We start from the raw sequence: 23586 nt of genomic DNA, 5'->3' as shown, positions 1-23586 counted from the left end.
TTCCTCCTTTTTCCTCTTTTTCCTCCTTTTCCTCCTTTTTCCTCCTTTTTCCTCCTTTTTCCTTTTTTCCTCCTTTTTCCTCCTTTTTCCTCCTTTTTCCTCCTTTTTCCTCCTTTTTCCTCCTTTTTCCTCCTTTTTCCTCCTTTTTCCTCCTTTTTCCTCCTTTTTCCTCCTTTTTCCTCCTTTTTCCTCCTTTTCCTCCTTTTTCCTCCTTTTTCCTCCTTTTTCCTCCTTTTTCCTCCTTTTTCCTCCTTTTTCCTCCTTTTTCCTCCTTTTTCCTCCTTTTTCCTCCTTTTTCCTCCTTTTTCCTCCTTTTCCTCCTTTTTCCTCCTTTTTCCTCCTTTTTCCTTTTCCTCCTTTTTCCTCCTTTTTCCTCCTTTTCCTCCTTTTTCCTCCTTTTTCCTCCTTTTTCCTCCTTTTTCCTCCTTTTTCCTCCTTTTCCTCCTTTTTCCTCCTTTTTCCTCCTTTTTCCTCCTTTTTCCTCCTTTTTCCTCCTTTTCCTCCTTTTTCCTCCTTTTTCTCCTCCTTTTTCCTCCTTTTTCCTCCTTTTTCCTCCTTTTTCCTCCTTTTTCCTCCTTTTTCCTCCTTTTTCCTCCTTTTTCCTCCTTTTTCCTCCTTTTCTTCCGTTCTGTGCTAGCTGTTTGAAAAGTGACAGTGACTAAAATTGTTGGGTTAGAGGTATGGGGAAATCCCAGGCAGACAAAAAGTCCTTTTGCTAAAGGAAAACAACCTCAAAGTGGTAAAACTGTGTTAGTGCCCTTTAAAAAGAAACCCTGTTGCAGTATTTGGTTTTTGCACTTCTAGTAATTCAGAAAGCTAGAGTTGTATCTGTTTAAAAAAAGAAAATAGGTGCTTGATTTCAGTCTTATTAAAAACAAATGTTATCTATGCTCTTGAGCCTTAAAGATAATCCTAATAAAAGTAGTCTGAAGGAGGGATGCAAAATTAGTTACTTGTAGGTTGGCTTCAGTGGCAAATACAGTCTAGGAAGTTTACTAGTACCTTTTTGCAACAGTCTTTGACAATGGGGAGGGGAGGAAAGGGAGATCTGTGAGACAGTTGTAGTGCAGGGCACAGAACTGCATCAGCCCAAATCAGGGCAGTGACCTTCAGTAAAGGGTGGTCAGGAGCAGTGGGAAAGGAGGAGAAATTTCTTCACTCCTCTTCGAGGCTGAAGCCAACGCATCCTGTTACCATGCTTTTATTATACTCCAAACATGTAAATCAGTTGAGTGCTTTTGTGCGTGGGTTTGTTCAAATCCTACTTAGAACAAAGTATGTGTAATGCAATAAAAAAGCCAATCCTAATATGCGCATACTTCATTTATATGGAAATTCAGGTTACGCAGATATGAAGGGATGGGGGGGGTGTTGTGGGAGAATGAAGTAGCATTATTAAATTCTAGGTTTTTATCTGGTTTGTAGCGCTGTTCAGTCTTTTAAGAGTATCATTTAAGAGTGTGTCATTTAAGAGTATGGCTGCGGTCGTTTTGTGGATTCTCGCATTGTATACGTTTGTGTACTCTCTTGATGCAGTTCCCCAATGTGACAGAAGACTTTGTAAGTATCTGCAAAAGAGTCGCACCTCATTATCTGTTTTCCCTAGTTACCACATAATTGGGTAAGATGAAATATATATTTATAGCTTTTGTGTAACTATTCCGTCTGCTTCTGTGCAATTTAATTTTGGCCGACTGGAAAATTCTATTAAAAAACGTGCCTTGAAATGCTATCATATGTACCTTGCTTCAGGGGAAAACGGGCAAGGTGGAAACTTGTATTAAAATGTGCTGACAGCACACAGGTATTGGGAAGAGAAAGCTTTGTTTGCACGTTCTCTAGGTTAGTGTAACACTTCAGAAAGCAATTACTTTTTATTGTTTCTTGGATGGGAATAAGAGAGAGGGATAAGACATTGGCCTACCAGCACAGCAAGTGGTAAATGTAATTTCTGTACAGAGCAGAATGTTTTGCTCACCTTTTTCCTCATCACAAAAAAAGCAAAATAAGAGTTACAAGGTATAGGCTTAACTTTGTCATATGCAGAACAAAGCTGCCAACACGAAATCGTCCAGAATTCTTTTGCCACAAAAATGCACATTCTGGGATGTAGAATCTTTCTGATTTTAAGAAATATAACTACTTCAAAATGCTGGTAATTTAGAGGGAAAGTAATAAAAATTAGCTATTTCTCCTTAGCCTTCAGCATTGTAACAATTTCTAGAAAAAAGTTCAGCAAGTTGAGGACAGTCTTTTTCAAATGTACTGAATTGTCAGGTCTTGGGTGTGCGTTTTTTTTTGGCGGGGGGGAGTGGTGTTCCCCCCCTTCATCTGTGAAGAGGAGGCTTGTCAAAAGATTGCATAGTTAATAGTGGATACAGACTGATACAGTTGAATGCTAATTTTTACAGCTGGCTTGTATTACAGGAAAATCCCTGAAGGTACAGTCTGTGATATTTGGGTGGTGGCTTTGCTTTGAAAGACATGGTGGAGAAGTACCTAAGAGCTGCAAAGTATGAAAAATCGGGTACATTTTTGGCCTTGATCTTGTGATCTTTTCTGCAAGGCATACGCTGTACCTGCAATGAAATGATACCGTGAATGGACTCTGCTCAGGTACTGTTTCTTGATCCTTCTCTTTGATTCTGATACCCCAAACAAAATATAGCTTGCCTTTACATCCACAGGGCAGGCAATGCTGATCAAATATCAAGTGACAAAAGACCAGATCTTTGCTCTTTACAATACCTCTCTGTCTTCCAGTGCTAGTAGTTTTATTTCAGCCTTAAAAATTTGGTCTCAGTTTGAATAAAAGAAGGAAGGAGAGAGAAATTTGTCTTGCTTGGAGAGGTATAATCTGAAATAAAAGTAGTACTCCATCGTGTTTTCTCCCCCAACCCCTAAATGCTTTGAAGACTCAGACAGCACCATTATAACCTCCTTTTTGCTTCTAATCCTGAATTTTTGCCATGTGTCAGTTTGGGGGCTAAGGGGTCCGGAGCCTGATAAACTAGGGGGATAGTGAATAGGATCCATTAAAAAAAAAAGCACTCGTCATTTATCAACATGCTTTATATTATGTACTGCTGTTTATTTCACTGGTCCTAATGCAGTCCTAAACCATTTTGGAAATGAACTGAGACTAGTTACTCATTCCATACTGGGTGCTAGACAGATTCCCTCATTTCATAGTCAGATAGTAATCAATACAAGGTATATACGGTGCCTCTCATGTATGTAATAATACATATTTCTTTGAAAAACCCTATAGTATTAAAATCTGAAAGTTAAATGGCTTTTGGTTGAAATATATGGTTGAAACGCTTGGGAAATTATGTCTGGCTGTGAACTGTAGAAGATCATAAACTAGGTATTACTAACTTGGAGATCATCGGGAGCTAAATGACTAGCCTCTTTAGCATACTGAAGAACACAGGTAAGAGCTGCTGTACTGGATCAACCGAAAGGTCAGTTCTGGCCTTGTGTTGTGCCAGTGGCTGGCAGGACAGGCTGTGGGAAGAACCTAGGAACAGAGTGTGGACTGAATGGGCCTTTCCCTTGTACGTTCCTGGGTTATCAGCTGATCAGAAATTTCCTGGGCCAGAGGGTATAATCTGGACAATTGTATATTACAGTAAATAGTGGATTTCTCCTTTGTTAATAATCTCCTTTCTTTGTTAAACCCATTTATACTTTTCTCCTCAACAGCACCTTATGGCAACGGGTTCCATAATTTAATTATGCATATGCACTTTGTGAAAATTCAGGTCCTTTGACTTGTTTAAATCTGTCAGTTTTTGTTGTTGGGTGCCCTCTTGTTTCTCATATTGTGAGAACATAATGGATAGCTGTAATGTATTTACCTTCTCTATCATGCTCACAAGTGTATAGCCAAGAGGCCAACCTATGCTGACAAACTGTGTGTGTTAAAATTAGGTCAGCTGAAATGTCTGCCTTCTCTAAACTGGGTGGTTTGTTATACAGTGATTATTTAAACATAAAGGATTTTTTTCTTGGGGAAAAAAAAAAGAAAAGAAAAAGAAGCAGCATGTAATTTTTAATCCAGATACATTGCAGTTCCAAAAAAGCAGCCCTCTCTTTGAGTTCTGTTCCTCAGTTTGTTGTCTAAGGCAGCAGTAGGTGGTTGGAATTGCAAAATGAGAGTTGGTTTGTTCTTAATTAATTTACAAAATGCATACAAACATCTCCCTTGTATGAAAACAGGAGAACTAAATAGAGGAGAGAAATAAAAAAATAAGTGCACATTCAAAGCTGCTTCTAATTTGGGGAGGCTGTGAGTGAAAACATTTTATAAAGAAAACAATGTCTGAACCAATTCTGATATAGTTAATGGGTTTCTTTATTTGTTTGAAAAGAGCTAGCAGTTCCATTTATTATTTTATCTTTTTAATTAAAAAAAATAGAAAGACGGATTGTATGATAGCTATTCAATAAGCAGCTGTCACTTTAATAGTATAAAATATGGACTTATCAATATGTTATTCAAAACTTCAGCCACCTGGAACATGGAAAGATCATAATGTACTTTCCCCTGCTGCTTATATATTGACTTTGTGTATTACTTGATTGTCTTAGAAGATGGTAACAGATATTGAAAAGAAAGTTATTGAAAATATGATAATGGTGATCACAAACTTGATTTAAATTTTGTCATCTGTAATTACAAGTTTCCACTATTTGTGGGTTGGTGGGGTTTTTTCATTATTTTTATTTTGAGAAAAGATGAATGAAGGTATTTTTAATTTTTGATAGGTAATCTCCTAGTTTCCAGATGTCTGTTTCTTCCAGTCTTTCCAAGTGAACAATCTTACCTTTTTTTCTCTGGTATGGTATTCTAAGTCTTAAATTGAACCCTAGTGTATCCTATGTATTAGAAGTGCTGCTTTTTTCTTTTAATTAGTTTAAGTGTGTTCAACATATCCCTGTAGCTGAATTTGCCTAGAGTTCAATGGGTTGACTAGATAGAATTCTTAAAACCAAAGCATTGTTTAATTTCCAAAGTGGGAACATAGCATATGGAGATAAGAGACAAGCACATAGGCAGCTTCAGAAGTCTGTTTTACTTTGTTTGGGGCGATGGGGAGGGAGAGAGACTTTTTTCCTGATATGTTTCCAGATGATGCTCCCAGCAGATTCTGGTTGAGAGTTATTCCTCCCAACTAGTTCCCAGCAGTTACTTTCATGCTTGAAGGGAGAGTCTCGTTATCTTTGTTCTTACCAACTTGTTCATCAGAGTTTTGCCAGACATTTGCTATCGTCCCATAACAACCTTTGATTCTTTGCTGAGGAATGGTTTATCTAGAGCTTTCTTCTTTACCGCTTCTTATTGCTGTGAGTGTAGTCATGCAGTATATGTTGGGTTCATCTGCATTAGCACTTTAGTTCAGATTAGGAGTATGCTTTGGAAGCGAAACTCCCAATTGTCATCGTAATGCAAAGTAACTTTAAAGCACTGGAACTGAATTCCTTTTGGATGAAGGTAAACTAGAAGAACGTACTCCAAGATACAGTCTCTGCCAACTGAAGTGTTGTCGGGTTGAAGTCATGAAGAGCCTTCTGCCTTTGACGGAGTGGCATTTGAGAGTTGTACTCAGCATACTAGTTCTGGGAATGATAATATATTTTATCACTTTTAAGACATAATGGCAGTCCCCTAAGGACAGGTTTCTCTTAGTGATCTAGTCTTTGGTTTCGAGTCCCTGTGTAATCAAAATTAATGATAATTTGTTTTAATGCAATGATTGGATAGCATGTACAAAGCAAAGGGGGTATTTTTTTGTTTTGTTTTCTATTTCACTCTTATCCTTGCCCTTTGCACTTTCACATGGGATAAATCTTTTGTATACTTATCTGATGGGGTAGTTTCCGGAGCATATGCCTGCTATCCCTCTTTACTTCCGCCCCGATTCTATGGCTAACCTTTATGTAGCGAACAAACAAAATTGAATAAATACAGACTTCTCTCATATCCTTACACTGTGGACTTCCTTCTCCTAGATACTTGTTTTTTCTCCTTCTCCAGTGTTTGCATCCGTGTAAATCATTGTGTGCACTTTTCCTGGGAGAAAAGGTAGTTCTTGTATTTTTCTGTAACATTTTTTTTTCCGAGGATGTATGCTTAAAAGACAGATGTGATGGGACTGGGCTTTTTAGGTAAGCACATAATACATTTTGAATTAATGATAGATAATTATCATCTGTCTTCCCATATAATTATTTAATGTCTCTCCCCCCCTGCCCCCAACTTTCCACGGGAGTATCTCATTTGTTTTCTTGTATGTGGTTTGGGACTGGGGACTAGCAAAGGGGTGTTTATTTTTAGACAAAACATCTACTGACGTTTTGGTAACCAGTGTCCCTTAAATATGCCTGCTTTCATAAAAAGCTCCAGAAGAACCTAAATATTTATAATTAAAGTTTGTGGGTTGTGGGTGTGGGGGCTTTTTTGTTGTTTTTTGGGGGGGGAGGGTTAGCTCTATATGGCATGTGGTTGTAAACTGTATCCCAGGAGCCTCATTAATTGGACGCATCAAAAAATTGAAATTAAGAGCTGTATCTCCTGTTAGTTGTACTGCAGAGTGGCCCAAGCCATTTTACCTTCCCTACCTGGGTACTGGAATGCATGTTCCTCCTCTGTTGTGAAAGGAGCATGCTGGCATTACAGTGTTCAAAGTCCCTGTTTAATGCAGCAAGTGAGAGTCAATATTGCTGCTTCTCTTTACATTACCCTTATTTTTCATTCTCTTTGTAATCCCTTCCCTTAAGTATGTGCTTTGTTCTTTAGGTTGTGTGTCTCCAGAATACGTGGTGGTCAGTGAGCAAGAATAGTGAAGGCAATTTGGACATACATGCCCTCTACTGGGTCCTCTGTCCTTTAATGGTGCCTGCTGTAGAGAAGTTTCCATTAAAGTTATGGTGAGGAGAATGTAGCCAGAAGAGGTATATATGCTAACAGGTGGAATACGGTTATTCTAACAAATGCAACAAAATCTTGCATAAACACTATCTTGAGCCAACAGGAGTGTACTTTTCATGCTGACACTAGCTTGCTCTCCAGTAATAAGAGATGCACAGCAGTGCTAGAGTATAAACAGCTTGGGAAGCACATGTATAAAAATACTCTGTGCTGTGTGTTTATAGAGACTGTGTACAAGGTGTGGGCTCTTTCAGTATTGAGGAGGTAAAATATTCAGTTGTGGAAAGAAATGTACAACTGGGTATATTACTTCAATATTGGTTTCATTAATCTAACTTTGCTTCATGCAAAATGCTTCTCCTCAGTAAGATGCTACAGCGCTTTGAGGGTGAGCACTGTACTGGTGGTGAACAGCAGGGGCCTTGGCACATCTCCTTTGCTGTCTTGTAGGCACTTTAGAACTCACTGGGTCATATTTCCTATTAGAGGTGGGTGGTCGATTCTGAGCATGGGTTTTTGTTGTTGTTTTCCCATTATGCTGACAGTTAAGTAGGTGTTCAGAAAACATCACTTGTTGAATAGCTGTTGGTCAGGTATGTTCGGCTTGCTTTTGAACAGGGAATTTGACACTCAGCTTGGCTTTTGAACAGTCTGTGCTTTCCACTGTATTGTTTGTTGCTTCTTCTACAAGCAAATCTATGTGATAGGTAATGTACTTCTTTTTACAGAGCATGGGGGGGTGCTATGTAAAGAATGGCTGAGAGAGGGTTTCCTGAAACAGGAAGTATCAGTGTTAATAGTAAAATGCTACTTGTGTGGCTTTCGTTGTTGCATTTGCATACATGCATGAAAAACATTGCTTTGACACCATAGGATTATCCTAGCCTTCAGTATGGTTCTTGAAGGCTAGAAAGCTGGAAACTTAAATAGTCGAGTGAAGGAATAAATGGGTCAGTAAAAGGTCAAGATATTTCTGTAATGTTGTCAGCCCTCTTCAGTTTTATTAGCTGGTTTATGAAGGAAAAAAAGTTTATGTAATTAGCTCTCCAATCCTTTCCTCCAAGTGACCTTTGAGCAATGATCAGCTCGAACCAAGACTGGCAGAAAGTAGAGGGCTTAGATATAATTAAGCTCCTTCACGTTTTGGGGGAAGGGATAGTTGGATACAGGCCAATCATTGCCTGCATGTCCTGAAACAGCCTCTCACCCAGCTAGTATTCAGGTGTCGTGGCCATGCTACGATACGCTAAGGAAGTAGCCATGCTTTGTGGGATCTTAAGGGCAACAGGAGGCTTAGAAATGAAGACATTTGGGTAGAGTACAGAGGATGGAGGGAAGGCAGGGAGTATAAAAAGGTAAGATACAAATCTGTAGGAAACTGGACCTAGTTAGTTCCCAGGCTGTCCGAATACCTGAAATTGATGTAAGATCTAATGTGGATTGTTGAATGAAAGTTTCTGCACCACAGTCACTGGAAGGCTGTGTTTGGTATTTGCTGGAAAAGGGTGCAGTGGTGCTTTTTGTAATGAAGGAAGTGAGAGGAGAAATTAAATTTGTGTTTTGCTGCCAACTAGTTTATAATGTATTTGCATCAGTTTCCACTGAAGAAAATACAAGCTTTTTCTCTTTTGATTTTTTTTTCTCCCTCTTCTTCTGTACATGTTGCCCCAATTTTTCAGTCTTCTGTCTGTGTGAATATTCTGGTCTTCATTCCCCAAGATCATGACGTACCAAGCTCCTAGTGCCAGGTGTGAAGGAAGCGCACCTAGACAGTGCCCCACTCTGGTCCTGGTGGAGCCACTACCGTTAGCAGGGTTGGGTGACATTGCTCTGGTTGTTTCCTCCCAAGTTCCCCATAGACAGAGCTCTAGTCTCTAGTTGTGACACCATGAGCATGGATGGGGATGTGTGTGTTTTTAAATGTTGCATTGAAATCCACAGCACAGTTATTTGTTATAAGCATGACATGTTAAAAGCTAGCTGAAGTTCAGTGCAGCAAAAAGTTCCCCTTAGAGAGGGGACAATTGGCAAGATGCATGTCATGCAACACATTACTGCGACTCAGCTGAGCGTGGGGGAGCTCTCGTGGGTCATGATCTTCATCGCTGTGAATCTTCCCTGAGGGGCCGTTGCAAAGGCTGCTGCCTGAAACCAAAGGGTAATAAATGGCGTAAGAAACTCATAACACATGAAGAGAATAGTTACACCAGTGACTAAATTTTTTTGATCTGTTTATTATCAAAAGTTTGTCAGTTCCTTCAGAAATACAAATATTTGGGGCATAAAGACTGGACTACCTAGAATGCCATGCTAATAGTTTTATTCAAGAAGCAAGGGGAACAGATATGTTTGGTGTGTTTGTCTTGGCATAGGATAGTCTGCTAAGAAAACTCAGGCTAATAAAAAAATATTGTGTCTGTATAATTTTTTAAGCCCTCTGCCTCTGTTACCTTATAATACTTCGTAATATGCTGAAGACTGTGGTGGTGAGATGTGCTTTAATCTTCACCATTTATTAGCACTTATTTATCTTTATACAGATTTGATGAACTTGCGCACTCTCCCACCCGACATTTCTTTTAGTCCTAATGCTACAATTTTGTTGATAGACAGGGATGGCTTTATGTAATGGATGTGAGTGGATGTCTCCATTCACTTCAGCGACATTGCTTACAGGTACTGCAGTCTGTTCTTGCATGACAAGTTAGTGTTGGAAGGGGCATGGTGGAAGTCTTTCTTGCCCTCTTTGTTGGCCAGTTAGCTTTTGTGCACGCTTAACCACTTCCTTACAGAAAAGTTCGTGCTCATCTTGCATTGATGAGCTGGAATAGCTGTAGAAAATAATACACCAAGTACAAGAAGCGTATCAGTGGGGAAAGGAAGAAGTAACTAGTTTCTTGTGTTTTCCTTCAGAGAAGACCAGTCTCACAAGGCAGAGCATGCTTATTTTAGTCGTCTTGCAATATGTATGTTTGTTAAAGGAGGGATAGAAGGACTTCTAAAGCCCTCCCCTTGAAAACTGCTAGCTAATAGAATGAAGGTTTAGGTATCTTTCTTGAGACAGTGTTTCTGTCAGGGTCAGACAAGGAGGAAGAGCTGTGCATCTGCTTGCTACTGAAGATTGCAGGTTAAGAGGAGTGGATTTTGGAGCTAACATCTTGCACAAGATGAGGTAGAACCGGTAGGAGTGGAATATTAAAAAAAAAAAAAAGAAAAAAAAAGAAAGAGAAAAAGAAAAAGAAAAATTACATTTCGGTTGATTATGTTTGACTTCTATTCCTGCTCAGCCCAGTACTGTGCCATGAAAGCAAGTAAAATGCTGTCTTTTTCATTGCACAATAGAATGAGCATGCTATTTGGAAGTGAAATCCAGGCTTCAAGGAAAAATACCTAAATAAGCAATGTATATATGAATATATAGAATGGGTTTTAAAGGTTACTTTTTTCAGATGCATATATTATAGTTTTCATACTTTTTTATTATTATTTTGGAATAGTAATAAGTAACTTTTCAGACTGGTTTTGATAAGGTGTAAAAGAAAACTTATATGCCAGGACCACAAGGCCATCCTTGGGTAAGCTGCATCAATGACAAATACATACATCGCCTAGATCAGATTTCCATCTGCAAGGTTTCCATGTTGCTTGAAAACACACAAACCAACCCTCCTTATTTTAAATCAAAGAAAAAAATACACTCGGCCTACAGTACAATATAAATTCCTCAGTCAGTATAAATAAGTAAACTTAGGCCTGGGCTTCGTATAGCGATCTATCCACTTAGTGAGGCAGCTGCACCTTTCTGCTCCTTTGAAAGCTTTTGTTTTGTTAACTTTTCTCATACTAATGAACACTTCAAGAAACCTAAAACAGTCCCTCAACAATCTAATCTCCGCCCTTGCCTCTAGCCCTTGATAGCTTTTCCCTCCCCACGACTATTGCTGCCTTCAGGTGTGTTTTTTGTTGGCTTTCTGCCTGGTTGGTGCAATGAGCTTTGTTCCAGGTCCTTTCTTGACTGAAAGTATCTCTTCTCTGTTCTCCTTCGAAGAAGAGGTTTAAAATACATGTAGGCTGGAATGCTCACATGTATTGCAAATTGCTTTGCCAAATCATAGGTCTTGTTCTGCCCTTGAATTTTATGTAGCCATCCTGTTTTAATCACTAGCAGACTCTGACTGAATTTGCATGTCTTTATTCTGATTTTGAAAATCTGATTCATAGCTAAAGGTAGTGTGTTAACTTGGTGTTCTTTGCAGAGTGAATTATATGCCTTGGTTAAAGTATAAGTAATTATAGTGGAGAGTGTAATACCTTTCACGTTAGATTAGGTAAAGCAGAGGTTGCAGATTAGTTGAAGATGGTATGCACATTCTATTTCATGGCAATATTTTTGCATGATCTAAATAAGGAAAACTTAAAAAAAAGCATAAAGCTTTCGTCATTTCACAAGAGTTATCCTTTGCTAGATATTCTTTCTATATCACTGATATTGGTTTGCATGCAGTAAGTGGTACATTTCAAATGAGTGGTTAATCTTGACCACAGGGTCTTCCAGTATTTATATAATATTATTGGGATTCAAGAGAAACTTTTCCCTATTGATCATAATTCACAAACTCAACAGGACTTTCTCTTTTTTGTTAACAGGCTTGATATTTGCAAGTTCCCTGCCTTGACAGTAATCATCATGGACAGTGGTAAGTTTGTTAACTTAGTGATGAATGCGCATACTTTATTCTCCATGAAGGTCAGTATTAACACACCTGCAGGGTGTCCTCCCCACAAAATCCCTGTCAGTTCATGCAGAAAATATCCTCTGTTAATGAACTGGTTTTGGTGTTACTTATGATGTAGATTTTTGCTCACATGAAACTGAATTGAAATTGAATTGTACTGTTGTTCTGAGATAGGTACTATAAGCAGGCTATAATAAAAAAACTCCATAAACTTATTCATGGACCTTTGAAAGCTGGCTCCAGAAAGAAGAGTGTAGGGGTGAATTTCCAGCCTTGCATACTTTAGTTTAACTGTTCCTAAACTTACCCAAGTAACTCCAGGATCTCGGAGCACCAGTCACTTTTGAAACTTGAAATGTAAATGCTCAGAAGACTTTTCTCTTTTCTCCCCTATGCAAGCTAAATGGTTTAATCAAGATAATCTGCAGAAAGATTCAAATTTACCAGTAGCTGTAGCTTCTAATTTAAAATGAAGTATTTATTTCTAGTATTTGGTGGGTTTGGTCTACTTGATAAGGAGGCAGGGAAGGGGAGGCTGAATAATGTTCTCATCAGAGCTTTTATAGGAAACTTTGGTGCCCAAAATGGCTTGGGCTTTGCTTCTGCAACACTACTGTGTACTGAGAGACTTTTCTACACTGCTGCTTCCTGCTCCTTCTATCACTAAAGACTGAAGCCTATTTTCCTTGGCTGTAACAGCATCAGTTGGCAGGGTTCAGATATATTTATTCCCTCTAATGGACTCTTTATGTCCTTGCCTATATCTTTTGAAGATGTTGAGGGATAAATAAGTATGTGGAAAGAGAAGGGGCTATGGCAAGCTAAATCCTTCTGCATCTGCTCGAGCTATTTGATGGTATTGCTTGCATTTGGGGGCTGGAGGAGTGGAAATATTGGAAAAAGAAGTGTGTTTTATTGGTATTTTTTGTTACAGAGTATGGAATGCTTAAATTTTTTAAAAATTTTTTTAAAATAAATATATATTCTAATATTTTGTCAGACTTCATTGATCCAAAGCCCCACTTCTTGCTTTCTCTGGTCTTCCTCCACTTAAGCATTAAAGAATGCTTGGAGACTTAGCAGGGAGTGGTAGGTCTGAGCCTCCTTTTGTAAAGAGATGAGTACAGGTCTCCAGAGCTCATCAAGAACTGTAACCTCCTTTTAATAGGAAGTTTTGCTGTAGTGGTGACTATCACAGTGCACCAAATACACCGTAGTGACAAGAGTTTAAGAAACTGCTTTTCACTGAAAAGTGTGATTGGATAATCTGGAAAATAATTTAGACCTGATTTGCAGTAGAATTCAATGTCACATGCCTGCGTCGCTCCTTGTGAGGACTCTGCCTTGTTGCCTGTAGCGCTTGCATAAATGTTGTGAGCGTTACTGCTTTGGCCGAGTTTTTGATGCATGATTTTATAGGCTCTAGAGGCTGTAAAAGTAACTACTCTAAGTATAGGATGAAATTAGGCAGACAAGCATTAAACCATGGAACTCCTGGAGGAAGATAGGCTCAGTACCCTACATGATGTTATGCTTTTTTAAAACTTCGTAGGAGGTTTTGATGTAGGCAGGGTATAAAGCAAAATGTATACTCCGTATTTTCATAATTTAGAAATACATCATGTAGCAACTTTTTGTTTGTTTCAGATTGAATTTCTGTTCTCTATTATGATTGCACACAAGCTTCCCTGGGAATGTATAATAAGTTGAGCTGACTGTATTATGCCCTTTAATAATAGTAACTCATAACTAAAAGTTATGGTGTATTTGTAGCTTTCTGATGCATAAAAACTCTCTAAAAGCCAATTATTACTTGCACACAGAGAGCACTGAGGGCAAACATGTTTGAAGAAATAAATGTGTTCTAGTGCATCAAATTTGGTAGTTGTACATCTACATATATATTCTACCAAAAAATAAGGGGTGGAGGGTGAAAGGATTTAAAAATATTTATATTTTGTGTCTGTCTTACATAACACCAAAACTGTAACTTTGATTTTTCCTTATCCTATATTTGTTAGTTATCTCCTTAACGAAGTTAGTAATTAGGTTTAATCTTGCTTCTATACTTTATTCTTGCCATGTGCAATGTTTTCCCTGATCATCTTGAGCTCCACGGTAATAGCTATGGTGAATTCAGCCGCACTGTAGCCTGGCTAGGTGAGCATCCAACAGAGAGAGGTTTTTTTACATGCTTCTATGCAATTACAACTGAATGTCTACATTATGGTGGTCATGGAATACTAAGAAGTTAGTGGTTTCTGCACTATGGTTCCATTATCTCTTTTTAGGTGATTCATCAGGCAATGACTGATTCTCATTAAATCAATATCTTTCGATAACTACCTCCATCAAGATTGCTTCGATAAGTGTGCGGTGTGTTTTTTTGTGTTCTCCCGCTACATTTGTGTTAATTTCTGAATAAGGATTTAAAGCTATTAGGAGTCTGTGAAGCATTAAAAATACCAAATCAAACATACAAGTAGTTTTGCTTCATTTTTTTAATCTTGCAGGGTCAAAAGCAATTTCTAATCTGGACTAATCACAAGATTTATCAGATCCCTTCAGAATTAATATACTGTGCACTTTATTCTCTTCACTGGGCCTTTTTGTCTCTGATGTATGGGTTTCCATACTGTAGCTTGAGAGACTAGAGACTTTCTAAATATGGATTGCAAAATAGTGTGTGTGTGTGGTTTTTTTTAAGATAGTCATATATTGGCCATTTGTGAATATTGAATTATTTTAATGTTTTGCTGTTCTTCAGCATGTTTTGAAGCAGAGGTGTATGCTTAGCTCTTCTTGGAATACTGAAGTATTATCTAGAAGCTCATCCTAATGTATAGTGAACACAATATTGTGTGACATTGCAGCTTTTAAACCTTCATTCTTGGTTTGCTTCTTTGGTAAATTGGAAACTAAATGTAGAAACAAAGATCTGTGTATTGCTTCTGAGAGCTAATAGTTTAAAATCATTGTATTTTTGGCTGCTTGTGCTTTCTTCTTCAGTCCTTTTTCCCCTCTGCACACAATCCAAAATTATAATAGTTGCTCTTACTGCTTTTTTTCAGGGATTTGTTCCATCTGTGCAATGAGATTCCTTAGGTCTCATCTGCTGAAGGAAGGGAAACTGTTGATCTATAGTGCATTATCTGCTCCTCGGTGACTCCACATATGGACATTCCTAATAGTGTCTGGGCTGTAGCTTGTTCCGCTTCAGGAATGCCCACAGGATGAGTTGGTGAGAAGTAGGTAGAGCAGTGGAAGTTCATCCCTGTACGTGGTTGTGTGGAGGCTTCCTGATGTGGACAAATCCTTAATCATGTTGCATTTAGGTGATCGCTCAGGCATGTTGAAAGAGAACCGGTTTCTCAGGCCTTTGCCTAGAGAGGGAGTCGGGGAATTACGTGGGAAGTCGAAAGAAGCTGTCTCTTTTGGAAGAGATTTTTGAACATTACTTTATACTTCATTTAGTCAGTGAACTTACATGGTGGAAAAGGTCCATGTGCTGACTTGCGGTGCTATAGAAAACCAAAATTGCAGTAAGTGCAATTGTAGAGTTGTATGCACTGTCAGCATGACTAATAGTGTCATCTGTGTGGTGCATGTATGCACCTGGTAATTATATGTGTAAAAGTGGTCTGTTTTGCATATAGCAGGTTATTTTGTAAATACCTGGCTCCCACACAACTTTGTACCTGAACCATGTATTCAGCTGAAAACGTAAGAATGACTGATTGGTGTCACTGAGTTTAATCTTCAAATATTTCATCTTTTGCAAAAGGAAGATGGCAAAGTTTAATGATTTATAAAGTAAGTACACAGCAGATACTGAGCAACCTGAAACTGATGTAAAATAGATCAGTGGATCAGCCTCATTATGATACCCTCCTTGATGAAAAATGTCACCATGCCTAACCTGTAAGAAAGCAAAAGAATAGAGTGCTCGTCTTTATAGACTTGCTGCCTTCCTTTTTTTAATATTTAAAATATGATTATTTAAGAAAAAAACACAGCAGACTTTATTTCACATAAAATCATAGATAAATCACTTCAAGTCAGTATAACAAGACTTCAGTCTCTGTTGTGAGAGTTTGTCCTCACGGTGTGTTGGAGGTTCCCAAGCTAGCTCTAAATGAACCAATGCAAAGATGGTAGCATAGATCAGGAAAACAGTATGACTATGCAAGTATGGCGGTGCATTGAACTAATGTGCCCCTGTTGTGCACAGTCACAGTCCACAGTGTTTTACAGATGTGGTTTTCTTGCTTCCTGGCCTGAAATAGCTGAAGAATTTCTGCATCATACACTGCAGACATCATTTGGGAGTTATTCTGTCCTCCAGATCTTGGAGTGTTCCAGTTTTGTGTTACTGTAAAAATCATTGGTCAGGGAAGTTGAGGGAAAGATGGAAGGTCAGAAGATGAGATTACTCCCAGCTCTCTTTGAACAGAAAACAACACCCCAGAAATGTTACTAAGGAAAGCAAGTTAATACCTGTGTCAGAACTTTGGAGATTCTTCCCTGCACCCTCCCCCCCCCCCCCCCCCCGTTTTTTTTCTTTCATTCACCGAATAACTCTCTAGGTTCCTGAGGAGTAAGTCCTTGCAATTGTAAAACAATGATATGTTAAGATAGGTATTATGCATGTGATTCAGGAAAATGGAATAAGGTACTCCTTTCTTTTTCTTTCTTTCTCCGCTCCCTGAAAACGTTGCTGTTCCAGGGTTGACATTTCTGAAGTGAAAGTAGAAAACCAGCTTCAAAATTGCTTAAGCAAATATATGACTTAGACTTAAACTTTGATAAATGCAGCTCTTTTAGTGTATGACTGTGGCTGGATAATATTCAGAAATATTTATATCTTCAAAAACTTATGAGCATTCAGGCTGTGATGTGCTCAGGCAGTTGCCAGTATTTTTTTATTTTTTTGGAGTGTTCACAAGCAAGTACTGTTTATTGTCTGTCACCTTAGTTTAGGAAATCACTTGAGCATGTGCCTGTCTCTTCTGAGTTCTCTTCTTGGGCACAGATTTTAAATCCTGAAGTAAAAATTTTAACATGATCCTGAGTGCTTTCTAATACAGAAATGGGATGCTAAATTGAGGTCTGTCATATTTACAACATTATAGTAAGAAATATTCCTGTCTAGATTTTCTATAATTAGTGAACAAAATTTGGAGAGATCTTTTAGTGTGTTAAATAAAAGGGAGGGCCTTAAAAAGTTTTTTTTTTTCCCCCCAAAAAGCACATTTTCTTTGAGCAATTTTACCATGAAATTTTGGATACTTTAAAAGTTCTTGAAATTTTAGAAGTGACTTTTGTTATCTTTCCTCTTATTCAGTGTTCCTAACAGAGGACAAGGCCAATTCTGTGTTAAAAAGATACCCAAGAGCCAACAGATTTTTGGAAGAATTAAAGCAAGGTGATATAGAGCATGAATGCCGAGAAGAAATCTGCACGTATGAAGAAGCAAGAGAAGCTTTTGAAAATGAGGAAAAGACGGTATGTTTTGGTGTATATGTGTGCATTAACACTAAACTGTTAGGTGTGATAAATGCTCATGTGCTTTCCAACATTATGCTACGTTTGTTTTTCTTTTTGGTCTGATTCTCTAAGCAAATGAGGTTTGCACAGTAGAGAGGGATAGACTGCAGAGTAGTAACTTTTGAATCTTTTGGCCAATTAAACCAAATTTGAAAGGGAGCAAAAGTCTCAGACGATTAAGCTCTTACAGTTTGTGTGAAAACTGGCAGCTGGAAAGAAAAGGAGCCTAAAGTAATACCCCCACTTGAGGAAAAGTAGACAAAACTTTGTCATTATCTGTTCTGTTTGGCAATAACACTTAGTCAAATGACATGTGTACTGGTTCTCCTACCATCACACACTTCAGTCTGATCTAGATATCGCAGATGCTGTTGTCTTGCATGGAAGAAGTCATGGGATTGGAGCTTTTATGGAGGAGACTTAAAAGCAAAGGGCACAAATTTTCATTTATTCCATCGCTTGTGGAACAGCTTGTTTGTTGAATATATTCACATGAAATGAGTGAGGAACTCAAAGCGTTCCTTTTAAAATATGCCTTTTAATCCTATATGCTGGTGTAGTTAGCCAAAGTGTTTGGTACTCAGACTATTAATAGTCTAAAAACTTGTAGAAAGAGAAGTGACATTCTTGAAGTTAACATCTGCAGGCCCCCAGACAGTCTTGACAAGCAGCACTGATCTGAAACAGTGCAAGAATAAGAATTTCAATGTTGCCATATGTTATGCAAGGGCAGTAATTTATTAACTTCAGTGGACTTTTCTGCTAAAGCAGATACTGGCCACACAGAATTGTTGCGTAAGTCTGTGTGCAGCAGTTTGCAGTATGCCAGAAGGATACTTGGCACTTGAGACGTCGGTTTTTCTAATTCAAAGAAGCTTGTGGGCCAGTGGCTCTGCAGCAGTATCTGCAGATCATACCCAACATATCTTAAGTTGCATCCCAACAAATAAAAATGGCACGTAGGTATTTGATTGTGGCATCTGACATATTCAGGGCCCTCACAAATAAATATGTATATTTTTTAAATGTAAGAGAGACCTGGATGAAACTGGGACTGAATTTTGGGATAAATCTAAATTAACAGGTGCTTAAAAGTGTCACTCAGAAAACTTCTTTTCAAAAAACGCATCCATCTGTTGTGTGTTTCTGCACAGGGAAATTGTACATGCAGGTTTATGGGTTAATGGGCAGGATGGCACAAGGAACTCTATAGACTTCTTTCATCATTTATAAAGATCATGTTATTTCACTCTTCAATGGCTACATCAGAAATTGTTGTCTATGGCAAAGGCATATTCAACATTTGAAATACTTGGCATCTTTTTGTTGGAGGTCATACCTAGGGAGATGGAAGGCTGGAATTAGAATGAGAACTTTCTTATTTATTAAAAGGAAGTAGTGGATTGTGTGGTGTCTCTTCAAAGCGGCTTCGTTCTGACATTTAAAGCGCGTGCACACACACACGCTTTTACCTCCTAACCTCTGCTTGGTGTGGTGATTGCCGATGACAGCTCATCGTGTAATGAAGGCTAGCACATAACATGACACGACTTGCATGAAATTTTAACACAGTATCGCTTTTTCTTAAGTAGCATGAGAAGTTCAAGCCACTAGTGAAGGCATGACCTAAATGTGTTGCCTCTCAATTCAGCTTCTTTTTCTCTTTAAAATATTTAGGAGCATTCTGGTTTTTGGTAGATAGTGTTTCCGTGGCAGGAGGTACTTGAGAAACAATTATTTTTCCCATCTTGCCAGTCTTTCCATGTCACAGTGCAGAGGAGATTCTCAGTAAAGTCCATTGCCCGTCGTACATTTCTTTTACTGTCTCCTTGTTCCCCAGCTGCTTTGATCTGTTTTTGATAGCTTGCTAATGTACCATCCTTAAGCAGCTGCAGTCATGCCTGACCAGCCTCCTTTACTTGGGCTTTATGTGGTCCGTTGTTCCTCAGCTGTATCCATCCTTACAGTCATTTAGTAAGTCTTAACTTCTGTGTCCTGGCTGTGCTGTGTATGTTAGGGATACATACATAGTTGTCATTGAAATACTGAATGCCTTTAATGTTGTGTGGGCTTGGGGATTTTGTGGTATTTGGTATGTTCAGAAATATTATTCAAAATTATAAAGTTAATAAAGATGATAACTGTTAGGAAAGTAAAGAGTAGAGCCAAAAGGGAAGAATTTACAGTACTTTGTGATACCATGTGGATAAAATACAATGAGAAATTCAGTATTGACAAATGTGAAATAATGACAAATGTGATCTGGGTTTATAGAGAATCTGTGAAAACTTGAAATTAATGCTCAGCAGTCAAAAAGAAAAAAGAGGAAAAAGCAAACTGAATGCTAAGAATTCTAGGAAAGGAATAGGAACTGAAATGGAGAACATAATTATGCCATTGTGCACCTGCATCTTGAAAGTGCAGTGTACAGTTCTGGTTTCCCTAGCTCTTTGAAAGCAATGTAGAAGCTAAGTAAGACCCAGAGAAGGGTGACAGTTGATCAGAGATATGAAAAGACTTATATAACAGTAGGACTGGAAAAGAATTAAATCAGGGAAGATGTGACAGATGTCTGTGAGGAGCATGAAGAGATTTGAGCAGGGATTATGATGGCAGTCGCTTGCCATCCTTCTGATAGGAGAGCAGAGGGGGCATCAAAGGAAACTAGAAGGTGCATGCTCAAAATAAACAGAAGCCCTTCTTCTGACAACACGTAGGAGAGCTGTGGACTGCCTTGCCACAGGATGTCTTGGACGCTAGAAGCTTATAAGGTTAAGACAAGAATGACATAAATGAATAGAGGATAAATCGGTCCAGGATTATTGAATGAAAGGGGCCAGCTTTAGCTAATGAAGTTCTTGAAATATGTGGAAACTGGGAGAGTATCGCTATGTGCTTGTGCTTGTACTCTCCTTTGGCAACCCCTATCGATTGTCAGGAAGAAAAGAGAGGCCTAGATGGACCTTAGGGCTGACATGTAAAGCTGTTTGTATGTAATACCTGTAGTCTGCAGAAATGGTAGCATTGTGTGTGGTCACTGGCCAGTTGTCAGAGGTCGTTGTGGGACTCAGATTTGTTTTAAGGTTAATGTGCAAAATATCTTGATGCAAGCTGCAGCACTGATATTTGTTTTATTTCTGTTAACTCTTATTTTTCAAAAAATTGTGCTCTGCTAGGATTTAAAAGGAAATCACAGCAGTTATAGCTCTTTATTTGCAAGTGTTACATATTTCCCACAAATCTTACTTTGAATACTGCAGAAACTGCAAGGTCCTCTGTATAGTTCTTCTTTCTCCTCCCTCTCCCCATGTATATAAATACACATTAAAAAAAAAAAAACCTAAAAAGCTTAGTAAGCAACCCCAAACCTGTCAGCACCAGCACTAAAATGATGTGATTAAATAAGGCTTTTAGCATCAGTATGTGTCTAATTATGAATGCTGGATATTTATCTGGCAGAGAAGAGATGAATTTTTTTCCTACCACCTGAAATTGAGGGCAGACTAGACAAAAACAGCCTAGCAGATACACTCGCTTGCTATTATTGCTTTGGTTGTACCTGCTACCTCCTGATACGATATGCCAATTAGAAGAGTGCTTAGTTAGTCCGCCTTTAAAACAAGTCAGAACGTGGATCAGGAGTTACTTGAGGCTGCCAGAACATAGTAAAGGCCTCAGCTCGCATTCTTAGCATGGTGTCACTCTCCTTAACTTTCATGTGGATCACATATTTGATTTGGTGTGCAGATCTAGTTGGCTAAATGCTGACTGTATTCTGAATAGATAATGATAGTAAAGTACTAGAAATGCACTGATGAAAGACTTTTAATTGGCAGATTGGCCGTAGCTGCCCTTTTAGGTGTGATGCCCTTGAGAGATTGTTGGGGGGTTTTGTTTTTTGTTTTATTGTTGTTGTTGTTGTTTCAAACCACATTTGCATAAGCAACAAGAAACGTGCAGAAAAGTGGTTCTTGACGGGAATATACATTAGATGTTTTCTAAGTCTTTTCCATTGCAGTTATCTGATTCTGTGGCCTACTTAACTTAGTTTTTCAGCCTTTTAAGGGCATATACGCCTTGTATTCCCAGCTAGGCGGTGCTTTAGGGTAAATGATTACTGGAGTGTCCTCATAAATCACAAGTTAATAATTTCATGAAGTAGAAAGAAGGTCCTTTTTGTTATTGGATTAAGAGATCAGCAACTATGGAAATGATATTTTGTGTAAGATTTCCAACTTTTAAATTACTCTTTAACTTTCTGTATTAATTCTACAACTGCTTTCTGGGTTTTGTGCCCCCCCCCCCCCCCGCCTGCCTCTCTGTCTCTCTCTCTCTCTCTCTGTCTGTCTGTCTGTCTCTGTCTGTCTGTCTCTGTCTGTCTGTCTCTGTCTGTCTGTCTCTGTCTGTCTGTCTCTGTCTGTCTGTCTCTGTCTGTCTGTCTCTGTCTGTCTGTCTCTGTCTGTCTGTCTCTGTCTGTCTGTCTCTGTCTGTCTGTCTCTGTCTGTCTGTCTCTGTCTGTCTGTCTCTGTCTGTCTGTCTCTGTCTGTCTGTCTCTGACACACACACTCACACACACACTTTTTCATAGCAGTTTGTAAGACTTTGCACTGTGCAAATTCATCAGAGTTCTCCATGTTTTTGTTTGGTTGTGGGTGTTACTTGACTTTGTCCGGGTGGCTTATACTCATGGTGTGTCTTCACTTTACAATGTAGCATAGTTGTGGCATGGCAGAGTAGAGAGGAGGCTGCTTGGAAGCTGAGCTTAAGTAACTTGAAGTATTAGTTTCTTGTGGTTTCTGCTAATTCTGTCTGGAACTAACAGTCTTTGTGGTTCTGTTTGCTATTTGGCTTGCAAAAATGCAAGCTGGAAACTTTGTGTTTGGTACATTAGTACTTCTTGTTTTTCTTTTTTTGAAGAGGAAAATTTAAAGCAAGTTTTGGTTTCTTTTCTTTTTTTTTGACTAAGCAAGTATGTTTCTTAATTTTTTCACCTGTATACAGAACTTTTTTCCTCCCTCTTTGTAAGGAAGACCTAGATCTGGAGTGCTATAATTTTGAGGGACTCTAAAATGTCTTGATATTTGCTTTGCTGTGCTTGTAAACAAAAATGGACATTATACTTTCATCCTCAACAGTTTAAACTTTTACCTTAAGCTCTTTATGCACCTGTCTGGTCACACCATTAACTTGAACACTTTCCATGTGTGTGAACACACAGACCTCCCCCCCCCCCCCCCCCCCCATTCTGAACTAACTGCCTGCCGCTGAGAAAAACAGCTTTTCTACTGCTTTGCCACGTGGCAGAGTGAAGAGAAGAAACGCTGGTATTTCAGCATTGTGAAGAAGCTGCAGACATTTTCTCCAGCAGATAGAGCTAAGCTGACAGTAACATGGAGAAACTTTACTGAAATGCCAGCCACAGCTTATTCTCTGGTGTAAGGTTACTCTTTTCTGTACAGCCTCCAACTCAAAATACATTAACAACGGAAAACTGATTTCTTCATTTTTGTCAAAAGTACTTTTCTCCTCTACGGAGCCTTTAAAATGATACATCCTTGCTTAGTGTATTTGCTGTTTTTCAGTAGATTTTGGCAAATTTGGCCCCCAAAACAGCCATTATATTTTACTCCTTTGGTGCTGCCAAGGCAGCAGAACAGTGAAGTGAAAAGCTTGGTTCCAGCAGAAATAATAGCAATAATAATTCTAATGAACCTTTGTCTGTTTTTTTAGTTAAGAATACATTTATTATTTATTCCAGCTAAAGATCTAGTTGGATGTATTCAGACCAGAGGGAAAGGAAATAGGTGCCACAGATCTTCCTAGTTGTCTGGTGATCTTAACTTAATGTTAGTTTTTCTAACTTAAATATATTCTTTTAAAATCAGCACAGTTGATCTGAGATTCACTGACAAACAATGGATGGAGTCCCTTGTAGCCATTTCTACAGTCATTTTTCAGTATGGACCCATATTATTTGACTATTTGGCATCCACATGTACTAGCTTTGTCTTAAAGCATCTTCTGACAGAGATATTTAAATACACTTTCTAGTTTCAGCTTTTATCTTTGAGAAATTGTTTGCCAGTAACAAATCTTCTTCTGATTTTTCTTTTAATTCTAAATGGATAATTAAGTGATTCTCATCTTTCACAGACATATGCCCACCGGGATGCTTTATGACAGCCCCAAGAGCCTTCTTAGAGTGTTTGTTTGTATGTACATCCATGGTGTGAATGTGTAGCCCCAGCCAGTCATTTGATACAGAGGCCTTTTGGCCCGTGTGGTGCCTAAAGGGATGTGCATATGCTCTAACTTTCTTTTCATGTTTGAAGTCTGTATCGAAGTGTATTCTAGACCTCTCCTCTG

The 23586-nt window shown here is 38.6% G+C and overlaps 1 protein-coding gene across 3 annotated transcripts in view; it reads left to right on the top strand.

Moving 5' to 3' along the window:
* Positions 1 to 23586, top strand: part of PRRG1 (proline rich and Gla domain 1) — a 38837-nt gene that overhangs the window by 7827 nt on the left and 7424 nt on the right. For all 3 annotated transcript variants that reach the window (XM_064497753.1, XM_064497749.1, XM_064497759.1), the window contains exons 2-3: positions 11585 to 11634; positions 17018 to 17178. In XM_064497753.1, the coding sequence (XP_064353823.1) occupies positions 11585 to 11634; positions 17018 to 17178 (211 nt within the window). The remainder of the gene's footprint in view (positions 1 to 11584; positions 11635 to 17017; positions 17179 to 23586) is intronic.

The sequence above is a fragment of the Dromaius novaehollandiae genome, chromosome 1, assembly GCF_036370855.1.
Source record: "Dromaius novaehollandiae isolate bDroNov1 chromosome 1, bDroNov1.hap1, whole genome shotgun sequence".
Classification (NCBI taxonomy): Eukaryota; Metazoa; Chordata; class Aves; order Casuariiformes; family Dromaiidae; genus Dromaius; species Dromaius novaehollandiae.
This window is presented reverse-complemented; position numbering and strand designations above follow the sequence as displayed.